The sequence below is a fragment of the Corvus brachyrhynchos genome, unplaced genomic scaffold (assembly GCF_000691975.1).
Source record: "Corvus brachyrhynchos isolate BGI_N302 unplaced genomic scaffold, ASM69197v1 scaffold544, whole genome shotgun sequence".
Classification (NCBI taxonomy): domain Eukaryota; kingdom Metazoa; phylum Chordata; class Aves; order Passeriformes; family Corvidae; genus Corvus; species Corvus brachyrhynchos.
Window position 1 is genome coordinate 172,900 of NW_008238325.1, and position 16,705 is coordinate 189,604.

A 16,705-nucleotide genomic window follows, 5' to 3' on the forward strand; every position below is an offset into this window, starting at 1 on the left:
GGCAGGGGGTGTGTTTCTTTTTGTGATTTTTGTTTGGTTTTGTTTTTTTTTTTAATAAAGACAGCACCCTTACATTACAAATACTTATCTAAGAATACCCAGGAATTTTGAAAAACTTGAGACAAGAGGCAGGTATCATCCAAATCTCAGTCTGAACTGCTCTGAATGGATAACTATAACTTTCTGTGGTATTTTAATGAGCTGTGCTACTTCTTCATACACTTGTCTAAATTCTAGTTAGCTTTATCCTAGCTAGTAAGCTGTCCATAGTCCATGAGAGGAGTGATGGCATTTCAGGTTTTGGTGAACCTATTTGCCATCCCACTTCTATACAGAATGAGATGAAACCAAAAGAGAATGTTTTCAGCAAAATTGAATTAGTTGCCCAGCCCAAAACTCCTGAAGTATTTATTCACAGATACAGTAGTTCATCAGCTCTGAAACTCCTGGCTTTATTATGTGCTTGTCAGAATGAATGATAATGCCAAGTGGCTGGCAGGATAATGAACAACTGCCAGGATAAATGGATCCTCACACAAAGCTCTCTGCAACACAAAGATGATGACGAGAGCAACACTCAGAGCTACACCTACAGTTTCTCCTTTTCCATTTTTCCCCATGTATTGTGCAATTTGCTTCTGTCTCGAGTTTACTTGGCTGGAACAAAGGTGGAATGTGAAACAAATTGTGGCTAAATTCTCTAGAGATGTGAAGCACAACTGTGCTGCAATCAATGTATAATTGCACAGTCATGCCACAGATTAATTTGCTCTCCATGCAAAGAATTTAGCAAGCATTGTAATAGATTCACTTATTTCACAGTTATTAAGTCTGCCCTCTGATGAACATCTCTCTCTTATCTACTCTGTTAGCACATTCTCCCTCCTGTTGCTTCCCACACCCTATATAAAACTAAGGAAAGATTATTACAAGTGGAGATTGTGTGTGAAAATAATCCCAGATTCAGTTCCCAGATCTATTCACACAGTACCACCTTCCAAGTCCATGAAAGCAGATTTTAACCACAAAATACAGAAATCAGGGGAGAGAGGATTTAACTGAACTCTTGACTTCTTTGACTGTACAAAGATCCACAAAGGATGCAATGCAGATTCCAGCCTGGAAAACATCACTGACATAAACAGCCCCTATTTAAGCAGTAGCACAACAAGCAAACAAGGATATCCAGTTAAACAAGCTTTACACACAATTTCAAGACTATGTTCCATAGGATACCCAAGATCCAAAATGAGAAAATATTCAGGAATTTGAACATGATATTGAGTTGATTTTTTTTCCCCCCAGTCCCAAAAAAGTCACATATAGAATTTCTACATTATTTACAACATAAACACAGCACACAGATCTAGGGGCCACAGTAAGAGTTGCAAAGGGTCAGTGGGGAAGGAAAAAAGTCACGCTGCAGGTACATCTCAGATTGGAGCAGGTGTAGAAGAAGAGATGGATGGATATATGAGAATCTAGCCCCAGAAATCTCCATGGAATGGGCTATTTGCCCCCTCACATTACATTATGTTAAATACTAACAGGATTTCCAGTACTCACATGGGAAGGAAACAATGTAAGACATCCAGCAGATCAGCAGTGCCTCCCCTAACTCCTGTCAGCTCTCTGAGCTCCCAAACAGTGAGATTACAGGGAGAGAAAACAGATTCAGGTCAGCAACCCTGCACACAAAAGCCATCCTTGCAGTATGGATAACAGTGAGAAAACCCATTGCCTGTGAATTCTTGGTGAAGCAAAAGCAATTAGATTTTACAAAAAAGGAAACAGTAAGAAGTAAGTTTTCTTTAAAAGGATAGCACAGACACCAATTCCCTCACTTCAGTACCACCACGAGAATCTCTCAAACATCTGAAAAACAGGAGAAGCCACTTTTATTCCAGGTGGTCACGAAATAGATTTGGCCTTTCAACTTCTGGCATACTTAGAAGAGATTATTAGGAAGTACCTGAAGAAGCAGAAAACAATTTTGAAATAACTGGGTCTAAAGTTTAAGTCACAACTTGAGGTTTGGAAATTAGCAAGGATGGAAAGAAAATGAAGAGTGAGAGAAAAGGAAGAAGAATGATGAAGACACTCAAAAATAAAAGAAATTCAAAGAATCACAGGGCCAGTGCCTCCAGGGACCACTTCATCCATAGCTGCCTCTTCTTCCACAGGAGATGTGACAAAGCAGAAATTAAATATCTGCCTAGACAAATAAAAGCTGCACTTCCTTTAAGCAGAGTAATTCAGTGCTTTCATTATTATTTGAGGGAAAAAGGAGGCACCTAAGAACAGACCTAAGAAAAGCTCCATTTTCAAATAGTAAAATCTGAAATTTATCCAACTTTCATAGCTTTTTATGTGACCAACAAAACCTGTCTTAAACAGGACCTATTTTCAGAGAATACCAAGTCTCATGGTAGAGAAAACAGAAAAGGGTCTCCAGTATTCCAAATCATTACTCACCTCAAAATTTAAGAGAGCATGGAAGTAATTTTAGGAAGCAACTGACCAATGATACTGGAAAAATCATTTTGACCAAGTTCTTGTTCCAACCTGACTTGGAGACTATTTTAATTTGCCTGTGGAGGTTCTAGCAATTAGTTTTAGTTTTACAAGGCTCAAATTCACTTTAGAATTTTAGATTTGCCATTTTATAAAAACTGAAACATATTAACAACAAAATAATGAAAATGTAACTTCAGTAGTCACAGATTTTTCCACAGCATTTCAGTAGTGGTAGTCTGTTAGTGACATATCACTGAATAAAATAACAACTAAAGTGAATTTTTAAGGTATCTTTAGCACATGTTTAGCCTTCTCCCATCCCTCCCTATTCCAAGCAGGGATAGTGCTTTCTTCTTAAGACTGCTACAGAAATACAAAAAAAAAAAATCCAGTAAGTAATATTTCCTTCCTAACTTGTTTAGGTTAATCACACAACCAGTGCTTAGATTAGATAATTTAAGACTTTTATTTGTGAGTAGTCTCATATTTTTGGGTGGAAGCAGAGTAAAACCCTGCACGCCTGACATATCTGAGCAAGAGCCAGCGAGACAAAAACCAAACCTCATCCTGCAACCTCCCCGGGGAAATCTTCATTCATTTTAATACTTGTTCAGTCAGCTGTCTCAGTGAATGACAAGGTTTTATCTCTAATGTGAATGGCTTCGAAGGCTACTTGCATTATCCATTCTTCAGCAGCTGCTGCTGAAACCACAGCAAACTTATAATTAAATCCAGCTGCCACTACTGTGAGTGCAGTTCTATCGAAGTGAGCAGCAATGCCTCGTGGTTGCTGGCAAGATTCTGCCTCCCTTTCTAGACAATGTAATTAACTCTTCTGCCCCTTTTAGATGAAATAAACATCAGCACTGAAAATGCTGTTAAATGACTGTAAAATAGTATTTATGCTGAAGAATTCTGCTGCAGTCATTACACCTGAGAAAACAAATTTCTAGGTGGACGATGGCTGACAACAAATAGCTGTCTCCTTAAAAGCACTGAGAGGACACCCAAGGAGACACAGGGCACAGGATGGAAGGAGTTTGCTGCAGAAGAAGTGACAGGATTCACATTAACACATCTACTCTTAAGTCTTAAAAGGCAGCCTCTGGCATAAAGCACAAACCAAGACCCAGCTTGAGAGAATTGCAGACAAGTGCTGGAAAGGAACCAGGACAGGCACCACAGGCTTTCCTTTGATGCTAAAATAATTCTTAAAGGCCACTGTTCCTGTCTTAAAATAGATTTAGAGGTACCAGACCAGAGAAGTTGTAGATCCCCCTTCCTGAGAGTATTCAAAGATGGGGCTTAGAAGCAACCTTTCCAGTGGAAAGTGTCCCTGCCCATGGCAGGGGGTTGAAAAAAAGATGTTCTCTAAGGTCCCTTCCAAACCTAGGATACATTTCTAAACCCACACATTTCTAGAGATCTCCCTTTTTTCCTTTCACAGCCAAAATCTGTTCATATCTGTGTGTCAAAGCGTTTAGGTCAGCAAAAATAATTAGCTACCCAAATTTGACTTTGTCAGTCATAATCCTCGCAGTGCTGCTCAAGGCAGCTCCACTCCCACCCTTTCACAAGAAACACTGCAATGACAATGCCTCAAGAACATCTCATGGCAGGAGCAGCAATCAGCAGTGACACACTGCACTAATGCCACTGAAGTAGAAAACAACAGTCAGCCAAGCTTTCTGAAGAGTTCTCCTGTTATTTGTACCTCTTTGGAAACACACATCAGTCCAAAGATTTTTGAGGATGGGAGGGAAAGTACAGCAGAAGTGTTTGACCTCTCACTCTGAGCACAGAAGGCTGAAAAGGGGAGAGCTCTCTGCAGACAGGACAATGAGATGCACAGCAACCATCTCCAACTTTGCTCTGAAAAGCTACCAAAATACAACAAAAATATTCTTAGAGACATAATAATCTTCTGGATATTCTGCCAAATCAGTTAAAATTCCATGTTGTCTAGATGCCTTATTAACATAGGGGTTGCATCCAGAGCTACATTAAGTACTGCATGAACTGGGTGTTGGCAGACCTTAGCCATGGCACCTTGGGCTCATTAAATTCTTCTGCATTACCTGATCAAATTCATTGTGATCCAGCTCGAATCCCTGAAGCAAGCTGGAAACCCAAATAAATCTGCCCACAGTCACACAGAGGCCAGCAGGTGTCATGAAACAGAATCCAGATGTTTCCAGAGACTCACAGTCTGCTCATTCACCTTTTGGTAGTGTGGGGGGGGAAGAATGTACCTGCACAGCACCCCTGCACAACACTCAGCTTTGTTGTGACTTCCTACCACATTTTCTGGCACAGCAGCAAATAAATGCCAGCAGCCAGAAAGCAGCTCTTCCCTTGTTATTTTTTACTTTTACCTTTTGCAGCAAGCACAGAGTAAATAGCCTTTTGTGGCAAAGACAACAGGGGTGAATTCTCTCTCGAGTGGTTATTCTGAGGTTCATTTACTTTTGACGTATTTGTTTGCAGTTCCAGCTCTGCTGTCTGTCTACCTGTCGCTTCCTCCTAATGGCTGCAGAGCCCAGGCACACCGGAGCATTTCAGCAAGATGGGCTGATGATTATATCCTGTCAAATCTAGGAGAGAGCCAGTCATGATTTTTCAATCAGCGTTTCACCATTCCTGTTTTAGAATGGCAAAGCTTTTATTCCTCACGGCTTTTTAGTGGCTGCTTTAAAGGGCTTTTTATCTGGAGAGGTTCGTGTCTTGCTGGTGATGAAAGGTGTTTCTATGGACAATATTGGCAAAGAGCAGGTGGGTGTGAAAAGGGAAGCAAAGAAGAAAGAATGGAAAGTTTGGAGGAAGCCATGCTTTCAGGTTTTTTGAATCCTGCCTAGGGTCTTGCTCGCAACTGGAATTAATCTCTGAATCAACTCTTATCTATCACTGAAACAGATAACGTCATTTTATCTCAACCATAACTTTTTTCCTTGAGAGATTACAGATAGCTTGGACCTCCTGCAGTGATCTGTGCACTACATTAGTCTTCTGCAAATCTCTGCCCAAAAGAACATCAGACTCATCTTTCTCATGGGTTTCTAATCAGCTCCAGCCCCGTGACACTTGATATTTAGGTCCAGTGTTACCTTCCTGTTAATTTGTAGCTATATATGTCTATAATTTAATGTACAAAACCCATTATGTTTTAAGCGTCAGGATACCTGTCAGTTGTCACCAAAGTGTAGAGTACAGGAGACAGATTAGAGAAAGGTGTGTCACCACGAGACCAAACCCTGTCAGGAGATGACTGTTTTGATAGATCTACCTGATGGGGATGACACTGTAGATTAGAAACAGGTTGGGTTTTTTTAATACTTAAAATAGTAATTTTTTTCTCTTTAAATCATTTAAAAATCTAATGTGAAATTTGTAGGTTTCAATAAGGTTTCGGGGTTAAAAAAAAAAAAAAAAAATCAAGCAGTAGCTTTTTGTTTCACAGATTTTCAAGGTAATTAGGTCACTGGAGTGCTGAAGGTCTCTAACTCTCCAGCGAGATCAGAATCAGCTAAAAGGCTACAACTGAAGACTTTACTGCATCTAAATTTTCATTAAATTTGATAAACCACTTGTAAACTGAAAGGTTTTTCCACTTCTCCCTGTCCTTGTGGAAGGGCCCAAACTGGATTTGTAGATGCTGTGAGGCTTCACTGCCCCACCCAAGGCAAAAAGAGGCTGTGGCAGCAGCTCCTAAGGTCACCAAGAGGAGAATTGCAGGAGAAGCATCCAAGTGAAGGCAGCAGTGACAGCAGGACACCAATCCAGCCCTGGCAACCCCGAGCTGACAGAGGCTGATGAGACCCTGAGGATTACACTGAGACACAAAGCTGCATTTGCTATGAACTCACCTGATGTCAGCGTGCTCCAGACAACACCGGGGAAGGTGAAGAGATGCAGACTAAGGGGACTCATACAGTAAAAACAACAATATCTTCATGTGAAATGAGATACTGAGAGGGGGAATTTGAAAAGGTCATCCTCATCTTAGACTGGTTTTAGCAAGGGCAGAGATGTCCAGAAAATTGAAGCAGGACTTTAAATCCAAAACCACCTAAAGTTATATAAGGGTTATTTTTCAAATGCATGCTGAGCAGTGTTCTACTGAACACTCAACACTGAATAAAAATCACCTGAAACAGCCTTTGAAGCAGTTTTAAATGTCTGAAATCTTCAGTGCAGGAAAGAATTACAGCAAAGAGATAAATATTTACTGGGTTCTCGGATCACTTCATTGAAATCAAGGGCTTCTGCATGGGCAATATGACCGATTTATATCAAGGTTTAAAACCTACACTGCCTATTCTTTCATTGAATTAAACCAATTTGTTTTCAAACTGGCTGAGTTTAGAGCAGTGACTCCTTCTTTAACACAAGATCAAGCATTACTTGCTGGCCACAACCAACCTGCCACGTACGAAGTGAAGACATTTAAGCACCATCATCTGAAACTGCCTCGCACTGCTCGTGTTCCTCACGTGCTTCACACATGACAGAGAGAAAGAAGTGCCACAGTCTGCTCTTAACTTCTGATGAGATGAAACACATCAACACACCTTGTTAGCTCTGCTTGCTGTTCAAAACACACTCCTATGTTTTCAAATCTTACTCCTTGGAAGGGTTTTGGACGCTCTAAGTACACAGCACTGTTATTACCTTGACAAGTGCTAAGAAAGGGCTCATCACCAACAGTCCCTAATGCAGGAACAAGGGATTGCAGCACATTCCCAGCCTACAGGTGCTTTCAGGAGCTCACTGGGGTTCCGTCAATGCTGCACGAAGGCCCAAAAGCATCTCCACCTTCCTCTCTGCCAGCGCTTCTCCATCACAGGAAGAGCATGGTAGCAAAAAAAAAAAAATCGGCACAGGATTGACGGATCACTGCTCCTGGGAGGCAAAAAAAGGAGCAGAGGAAGAACAGTGGGTCCCACTAGGAGAGAGGGTGATCACAAGGTTTTCTTTCTATCAGAGGACAGGTACTTTCCTACCCTGAGCAGCCTAATCAGTCATCTCTGTTACCCTTGCCATGACAGGCTGGCATTTTACTAATGAGACTGAGTCATTTGGCGCAGGAGAATGACTGTGCTAGAACAGAAAAAAACCAAACCTGGTATCTTTAAGGTATTACATGCACTAAACTAGAACAATCTAAGCATAAATTATCCTTCTGCCAGCCTCTTCCACTCTTCCTACAGGCTAATGGAGAATTTTCACATTAAAAAGGTTGTCTTGGGTCAAACTGCAGGGGACTCATCGCCAAAATATGAAAACAAAATGCCAGAACCCCTGGCACAATGAGGGCCCAGCTATCAGAACTAATCATCCTCACAAATACTCCAACATCTAGTTTCAGTGGCAAAGATCCATGAAAACTGAAGACATCCCTATGGGCAGCAGATCCATGTGAGCTTTCAGCTTGCCATTTGCTATTTTAAAAAAGGAACACTTATAGCACTGGTTCATGGATTTACACTGCCCTGTATGGCTTGTGTAGGTCTTCAGCCTCAAAGAAGAAACTCTGCATGTCTGCAAGAGACCAGGATGGCAGACAAGACATTAATCAGAAGTTTTATCAAGGAACTCTTTGCAGGAAGAAACATTTCCTAGAGGAAGATAGAAGAGAATTCTTTTTCACAGTGAATGAAAAGAGTATTTTTATTTGCAAGAAGATACATCAGAATTCCTGCCATTTTAATCAATGGTTTCATAAAAACCCACCTTTGTTTTAAGTAGCTCTATAGTGTAAATTCTGATCTGCCTGGTCTAGGAGGTGCTGGCATTTTTGTTTACCAGAATCTTTATATAGTTCAATATCTCAATAGTGTGTGACCAGAGTCACGGCAGAGATTGACAGCTAGTCAATGAACTGATGAATATCTCCCTCATAAGCATTTCATTTAGCTACCCATGCAGTGTGCATTTTGCCTTTATACACACAGTCCAACGCCATTATCTTACACTTAATTACTTGGGTCTCAAAGCACCTGGCAGAGGAATGAGCCACCATTATCAACATTTCATGTACAAAGAAGCCCAGGCAGAGTGGGGTAATTTGCTAAAAGTTACTGCACTAATATCCAAGGTCAGTGGCAGGTGGAAAGGAAAGCTCTTATCAGGTGAGCACTGCACTCAGCAGACCACACTGCCTCTCAAGATGAGTGCCTGGGAAGCACTTACTACAATCTTAATAATCTGCATCAGGCACTGCAAAAGAATTTAAAATCCCACTTGTGTGACAGCAAACATTAGTGTAAAATTTAACTCTATTGACACTTTATCTGTTAAACACTGGAATATGGTATTCAGCTTTCTTCAAAGAGGACAAACATCTTCTAAGAGGACATACATCATGTCACCATGAGAAGACTTTCCTGACAAGTCTGCCCTGGTCATTCCTCACGTATTTTTAAACATCTTCTAATAACACCCATTGTCTCAGATAGACTCAACTGTACTTATTCCTTCTTAATTATGGCAGCCTCTTGCAAACATTAATCATGCTGGGATTTTGTATCACTCCAGAAATTATAAAGCCTATTCAGTTCTCACTGTTTTTTACTTTATGTCTTAAAATCCATCAGGAGGCACTCAGCAAAACCAGAACAACTTGAGATTCGACAGCAGAACATTTAAGAGTCAAAACTAACCCCTCATTTTCCATTGAGCAATTCTATGTACACGAGGAATAAATAAATACACCCTTGTTTGTAGAAATTGGAATGTTTTCACTGGCTGCATGTCCAGGTAAAAGTCCCAGGGCTGAATTAAACAAGCTAAATGAAATTAATTTGCTTCCATGTCCAGCTCAGGTGGCTACCAGGCCTTGAACAAGATTACCAGGACAACTAGTGAATATCAATGACACCAGCACTGCAGCAGAATTTATTCTTGGCGGTGGGTTTTACCTTCTCTCTTTTGTTAAAGGTTTCCCCTCCCTTTCACTGGGAAAAATGGGGATCACAACTTCCAAACAAGTTAAAAAAATGGAAAGAAATCCAGCTTGCAAGTTTACATTGTAATTGATATAAGTCTATTATTACAAGACAAATTGCAGCAGACAATGCAGGAGACAGCTCAATCTGTTACTGAGTCCCTGCAATGGCTGGATGAAGAACTCGACCATTTCACTCATAAATCTAAGTTTTCATTGCTGCTTGTGTGGGTAAAATAATAAAACTATGGAGTGACGTGAACAAGGGATGCAGTAACACATTTCTAAACACAATTACATTAAGTTTCTTACAGGAGCCCTGACCCTTTCAGCATCTAATCAGGAATATGTCGTGTCCCAGGCTGCAAAAGCACCCCACAATTCCTTTAAAAGGTCATTAGCTGCTATCATGCCAATTGTGAATAATCATCTCTGCTGAGATCACTGTGAGGCACTGGGCTGTCATCAGTCATTCTGGAGGATCCATCATAAACTTTCTGCAAGACAGACCAGGACAAAACTTCATTTCCAGGACACTGATCTACTTCCTAACTCAATGGCAAATATAAATTCCACAAAAAGAAGAAATATCAGAAGATTCTTGAGATGTACATTCCCATTTACTTCTTAGAGTAATGGAATTTAGTAGTATTTTTATACTAATGCCTTGTCTATTGTCTGTAGTTCACAGTACCCAGCAAGGACATCATGAGAGCTGCTGCACAAGTGAAACTTTAGAATTAGCTGCCAACACTGATGACAGAAATAGAGAGAAAAGCAAAAAGGTTGAGAGGGGGAGATATAAAATGGGATACATGAAGCAATTTTGCTCAAATGAGTTCAAGTGCAGCTATGAAATACCTGTGGTTCTTCCTCTGTCAGGAGATTGTCAGGAGACCACAATACCAGAAGTGACAGAAGCCAAGATTACAACCAAGAACATCCAAGGGGCAGCTTTCTGCCAGCAGCTCCTGGTCTCACACCCAGTTAGAGCCTCCTTTCCCCTGAGAGCCCCCGAGAGGGATGCCCTGGACACTGCTGCCAGCTGAGGGAGAGTCTCAAGGCACAAGGACAGGGGCCACTGCACCAACAGTCCCCTTAGACAGCCTCACCTCTCAGCACCAGCTTTTGCACTGACATTTGACAGCACCTGCTCCAAAACCAAACTGGTTTTCCTGGCATCCATCCATTCCACTGGATCCTCGAACAAAAAGATGCTGGGAGAAGAGACCCCTTTTTCTTTTGGGTTAAGTGTTGGAAGGAGAACAGTCACATTCACAGTAAGGTCACACAGACAAGGAGGGAGGAGGGGACAGACCAGACTTAATGACCATTTAAACCCAGAAGGTATTACCATTGATTAACACAGCCACATTAAACCAAGCTACTTTAAGAGCAATGTTCCAACATCAGCCAGGAAAACTGGAGGCTATGGCTGTTAGTCCCACAATACATTTCTTTTTTACTTTTGCTTGCACAAATATGATACAAACCTCAGAAGAATCTGACTGGAGGCACCTGCAACAGTTAAGAGGCCTCACACTCTAAATTACCTTGCTTTTGTTAGGCAGGTGAATGGTCCATAACATTCTTCCTGAAAGAAGGTTTTTCCCTTCAGAATTCAATTTATAAACTTACTCCTGCCAGGCTGCGATAGCAGCTGCTGTATAAACCTGAAAATGATGACTACTGGAATTCTTTTCAAACCTCAGGAATCAATAGGAAGCAGACAAACGACCAAAGATAAAAGTTCCACCCAACTGCAAAGAGCAAGGACTGCAGGATACCTCTCATTGTTTTTACAGTGGCTGCAGTCGCCAACCTGTGAAATAGAGACTGCACAATCTCATTTCAGCTCAAAAATCCGACCTGTGCTATCCACACACTGCACCCACACAATCTGCCTGTTGGGAATGCCTCCGTTCCATAGGTGTTTCCAAGCAAAAGGAGACTCAAAGGACAATTTATAATGGCAAGGACAATTTATAATTTACTGAGATATATTCCATTTTGTAAAAGCTTATTACATAGGCTTCTTGCAGATTCTGATCCTGCTTACCTTGAACCAGCAGCTCTTCTGTAAGTCAGTAACAAACAACCTGCCTTGTGTCACTCTGGCTCATCTCAACTCACCCACATAAACTTGTTTCTGTGGGCAGTAAAGAAATACCCAATCACAGCTTAACTGAGCTAATATTGTCTGCAGGCAGCACCAGTTCCATTGTAAACAGCTCTGCATTTTATTTATTGTTCTATTCCTTCTCACTCATACTGCATGACAGACAAGCCAGGTGAGGACACGAACATATTAGAATTTAAAAGGGGAAAAACGAAATACTCCAAAATCTGCCTTCCTTTGAACAAAACACAATATGCTTCAGTTGAAAAGGAAATTATCATTTGCCTAATACAAAAGAAATCCTTTGTCCCAATCACAGCCTACTCTGAAGGAATTACTTTCTTCCCTCCCTTAAGAAGCCAAATGGATGCAGTTCTGTAATTTTGGAGAGCTTTACACAGTGTGTTAAATTACAAGAGAACCCATTGTGGGTTTATCAAATTGTGAGCCAGTGTGTGACACAAAAAGGATTCTCATTGAGAGTGGGTGATAGTCTAAGTCACACAGAATTCAGTCTATGGTATACTAGAACACAGTGAAATGAAAGATTGGTGCATATATTATCCCAAGAATACTATGAAATATTTGGTAGTGAGCTATAAAACCTTCCTACTTTGAAAAGAAAAATCCCATGAACAAATGCAGTGGTTCGTTCTCTGCGTTGTTTACCTGCTGCCCACCTGCTCTGACTTGGAATTTACTCTCACAAAGGTAAAAGCAATGCTGAGAAATTTGGTAAGAGCACCACAAGAACATTCAAATTGAGAAGTAGTTGACAGATACTCCACAGGACACCACTGTTGATATTCAATGGTATTATCCAATACAGGTATTTACTCATCTGATATCAATCAAAGTAGATTTTCATCTTGCTTTGTTAAAATTGAATGCTAAAATTCTCGAAAATCAGAGACCAACCAAATAAACACTCAAAAGTGCAACAGAGGCATCTTTAATTTTAAGTCAACATTAATAAAATATTCTTGTTTTAATAATTATTGTTGAACATGCATTTTATCCAGACACCAGATGCACTTGAGACAATTTCCAGTGGACTCACCATACTGGCAGCGAGGGCCCTGGAATCCTGCAGGACACTGGCACATCTGGGATCCTTCTTCAGAGCATTTCCCTCCATTGAAGCAAGTGCCAGCAGTGCAGAGCACTAGAGCACACAAATAGAATGGGACAGGCTATTTTAGCTGATTTTGTGCCAAGGATCGTCCAGAATTACCTTTCTGTTACAGTCCTGTTGTAACACGACCTTCCAAATAAGAAGAAACCCAAATTTTTAAGTGGAAGGGCTAGACTGCAGTAGGACTTGGTATCATAGGTGGAACTACCATTTTGATATGAAGAAGTTTAATAAAAATAAGACTTAAGACACTGCAGTTTAACTTGAAGGTGCTTCAGAGGCAGAAGACAGGACTCAAAGCACTGCCTGAATCCAAAATAAAACAAGAAAAACTGCCAGACAATAATGCAGCAAAGGATAAGAACCACTGATGCCCTGGGAGATATTATACATGTGGAGGGGAATTACAATTCTTCCCTTCCTCTAACACAGAACAGTTTTATTTAAAATAACTTAAATTCCACATAGTTGAGCCAAACTTGCAAAGAGTATCAAATATAAAAGAGTAATTCAACCACTTTGGTGCCTTAAAAAATCCAAAGCAAGTCTGCACTGCTCTTTCAGGAAGAAAATTTCCTACTGCCACTGATGCTCACATATGGTAAACTCCTTTAGACTGGAGATTAAAACACAGATTGTAAACATATTTTTGACTTCTTACAACTAAACAGCTGCACACTAAATATGTAGATTCAGGCTGAAACTAACAGCAATACCTCTCATACCTTGTTTCTGTTTTTAATTACAAAGAGACAATCATAAAAGCAAGCTCTCTGGATGCAGCCCTGAAGTTGGTATGAAGGTTAAAAAACAAATATGAACAGATGCTAGCTTTCATACAGAAAACACAATTACCGACAAAACAGTAACAAAACTGAGTAGGTTGCCATCTTCTACTGATGTCTTCTTAACAGTGGCTGAAGTGCTGCCTTATCATTTAAATTAAATTCCATCTTTTAGAAAAACATCCAATTGTGATCAGAAATTAGTGACAGAAATGGGTTCTCATCAGATGGAGAACCATGGGGTAGAAACACAACTGCTTCAACGGCAACAGCAGAAGCACCAAAACCAGTCAGGCTCCACAGTGAGTGCTACACCAAGAAGCAAGTGCCTCACAGCAGATTTCTCTGCATAATTTGGGTAACAGCAATAAATTTGGTTGGCCTGTCAAAGCCAGGCTGCCACAAAAATGCTGCAACAATTCCAATTAGAGTTTAGACTGTTAATCTAAACTGTTTCACTGCTGGGTTTAAAATTAGAGCTATTTGGTACTTTTACATTTTTGAAGGACACTTCTTTCCCCATCACTGTGGAAATCCCAATTATAACTAACAAGAAACAAAACCCTTATATCTGAAAGTAAGCATCAGTAGGAAGGCAAGGCCTGAGGATGTCACCTCTTGGTTTGTGCCAGTTTTGCCCCCAACTCACAGTGCAGACAGCCGGGTTCGTTGTCACGCTGGGCCCAGCCAGGGCAGCACTTATAGACAGTCTGGTGCTCCATCCTGTACACCTGCTTGTAAACCGTGTAGTACCCAGACCTTTGGGGAAAGGAAGTTTAAGAGAGCAATCACAACTCCTACTCCACTTACTCCCATCTCATCAGTAGCACACTGTACTCATATGTCATCTTTATGAGACATTTCTTCAGCCTCTATCACAAGTTCTTGTTAAAAACGAAGCAAATACAGCAAACTGCATCCTGATAACATCCAACAGCCCTTATATGCTGTGTGCACATATTATTTTGAAGAATTTGTATTCAAGCTAGTCAAAGGTGAGTAATTTCTTTTTTTTTCTTTTGTTTGCCATCAGTTTTGGGTTTAGCTGTTGGGGGAGTCAGATCTCCCATCAATTCTAAGCATGTGACAGAAATAGGAAGAAGTTCAATTTTTCAAAGTCAATGACTTGACAGCTGGGCTTCACCTGAACAAGAACAAGACGGGAACGTTTTCTGATAATGTAAAATTCTGACTCTAAAGCCAGCCACGAAGCTCATGAGCAACCCAAAACACAAAAAAGTCACATTTTCTACTCAGTAATAACAGATTTCAAGTCAAGTCCCAGGAGGACACTATGTCCATAGCCACACATTTCAGATGAAACAGTTTACAACTTCTCTCACAAAGAAGTTAAAGAACCTGCACAAAGATTAGCAACAAAAGGCATTTCTAACAAAAGATAATACATTACCTTCTCTCATAGCTCACACACCACCTCCTCTTTGTGCAGCCTTGTTTCCACATCTTGACCATCCGACTGAAGGACTGAATACACGGCTCCTGGCGTCCCACCAGTGCCAGCTCAAACACCGGGCACACATTCGGCCTGGAGGGAAAGAAAAAGATAATTTTTATTTCTAACACAAATTTTAGACATCTAGAGAAATATACATAAAACTATGCTGTGTGCAACAGTTTGGAACAGAATTTTTACTGGTGTTTGAGCACACTGCAGCTCCAAGCCTTAGAAGGCAGCACGTAAACAATGCGCTGAAATTTGGGCTCCACACAAGTCAGTGAAAAATTTATCACAGATTCAAGGGCAGATAAGATTTATCTAAGCTATTGCTGGGGGAATTGTATATTCTGTAAGAGCCACCATCACTATCAGTCCCCTCAGGGAAACACACGAAATTCATAAGAGGAAGTATCCTTGTTCTCTGCTGATTATTCCTAAAATAACAAGGCCAAAATAAAAGCACTGCTTTGGAGGATGATATGTAATCTTCATCCTGCTACCTAGCCAGAGTTACAAAAATAGCCAGATTGCAGAAGGTATGCAGGGTCAAAAAAAAGTTACACGCTGATGGTTCTGCAGAGATGTTGTCTGCCTTTTCCCGATTTCTTTGCCCTGGTATAAATTAGGAAATTCTACATGATAGAAAAGAACAGCATCAAACAAGAAGGGTCTAACTAAAACCACAGAACATGAGGGGGTTTGTCATCTTTAAGGAAAGAACTTCCTGTAACAAAAATGAAATTAATTTACTGATTCTTTTTTGAGTCGTTTATAGATCATTAGTGCGATAATTTAATCGCCAATTCCCCAAGACAGTCTGGTGAGGCTCTGCAAGCATAAGCCTCAATAAGCAAAACACAGGGGGGAACAGGGAGCTCCCATACTGTTCTGGTTTGAGACATAGACCCACCCTGGCAACAAAAACACTCAGCAGACAAGCCCTTCCCCAAATTTCAATCTGAGTCCTCTCCAAGCTGGAGGGTAACACACTGTCACACTTGTTTTCTCTGTCACTCATCACAGGTAAGAACATGACCCTGTGCTAGAAAACCTGAGGGTAGCACTAATAAGAGAGCAGTTCTAGCCCAAGAGCTGCCTGGCAGTTGGTCATGATCACTTACACTGGATATTGTTAATATCTCAGTCAAGATTTATGGTGCTTTTTATCTCAGAGGCTCCCTATTATGCCTGAACACCACACAAGGTAGCTAATAACAGAACATCTTTCATCCACAGGTCTTCCAAGCAGTTTACAAATACCATTAAATTAAGCCTGTGCAGAACAGGAAAGTACTATAAGTATAATCAGTTTTACTGCTGAGCTGAATACTTGGAAGAAGCCCTGCCTGGATCAAATCCACTCCACAATACTCCCAGTGCTGAGCAGAACACTGTCATCACTCCATGGAGAACAGAAAATGCAGCCAGGTCTCCCAAAGGTACCACAGCTCCCAGGGGAATACCTGGGACATTACCTCAGGGTAGAGAGGACCTTTGCCCAACAAGGACACTTCAGTAGAAGAAGATTTAGAAGAAGATTTCAGAAGAACAGATTTAGAAACAAACCAATCACCCCTTCAGGAATTCATGTAGCCCATGTAAGGGAAGTTCGGAGAAGAAAACCCACAACTGTAAGCTCTGATTGTCCTATCTCACCATATGGAAAAAAAAAGTATAGATTCCATTTGCACTGGAACATCTGACCTTGACAGAAGTTACTTCCCTGAACAAAAATATTTGTTTCTCC

The 16,705-nt window shown here is 40.7% G+C and overlaps 1 protein-coding gene across 1 annotated transcript in view; it reads right to left on the minus strand.

Annotated features, from left to right (window-relative positions):
* LOC103615708 (multiple epidermal growth factor-like domains protein 6) overlaps window positions 1-15,738 on the minus strand; it is a 180,217-nt gene extending 164,479 nt beyond the window's left edge. The window contains exons 1-4 of the mRNA XM_017734403.1: window positions 15,709-15,738; window positions 14,911-15,116; window positions 14,149-14,258; window positions 12,640-12,744 (exon numbers count right to left, since the gene is read on the minus strand). Of these exons, the coding sequence (XP_017589892.1) occupies window positions 12,640-12,744; window positions 14,149-14,258; window positions 14,911-15,116; window positions 15,709-15,738 (451 nt within the window). The remainder of the gene's footprint in view (window positions 1-12,639; window positions 12,745-14,148; window positions 14,259-14,910; window positions 15,117-15,708) is intronic.
* Window positions 15,739-16,705: the final 967 nt, after the last annotated feature.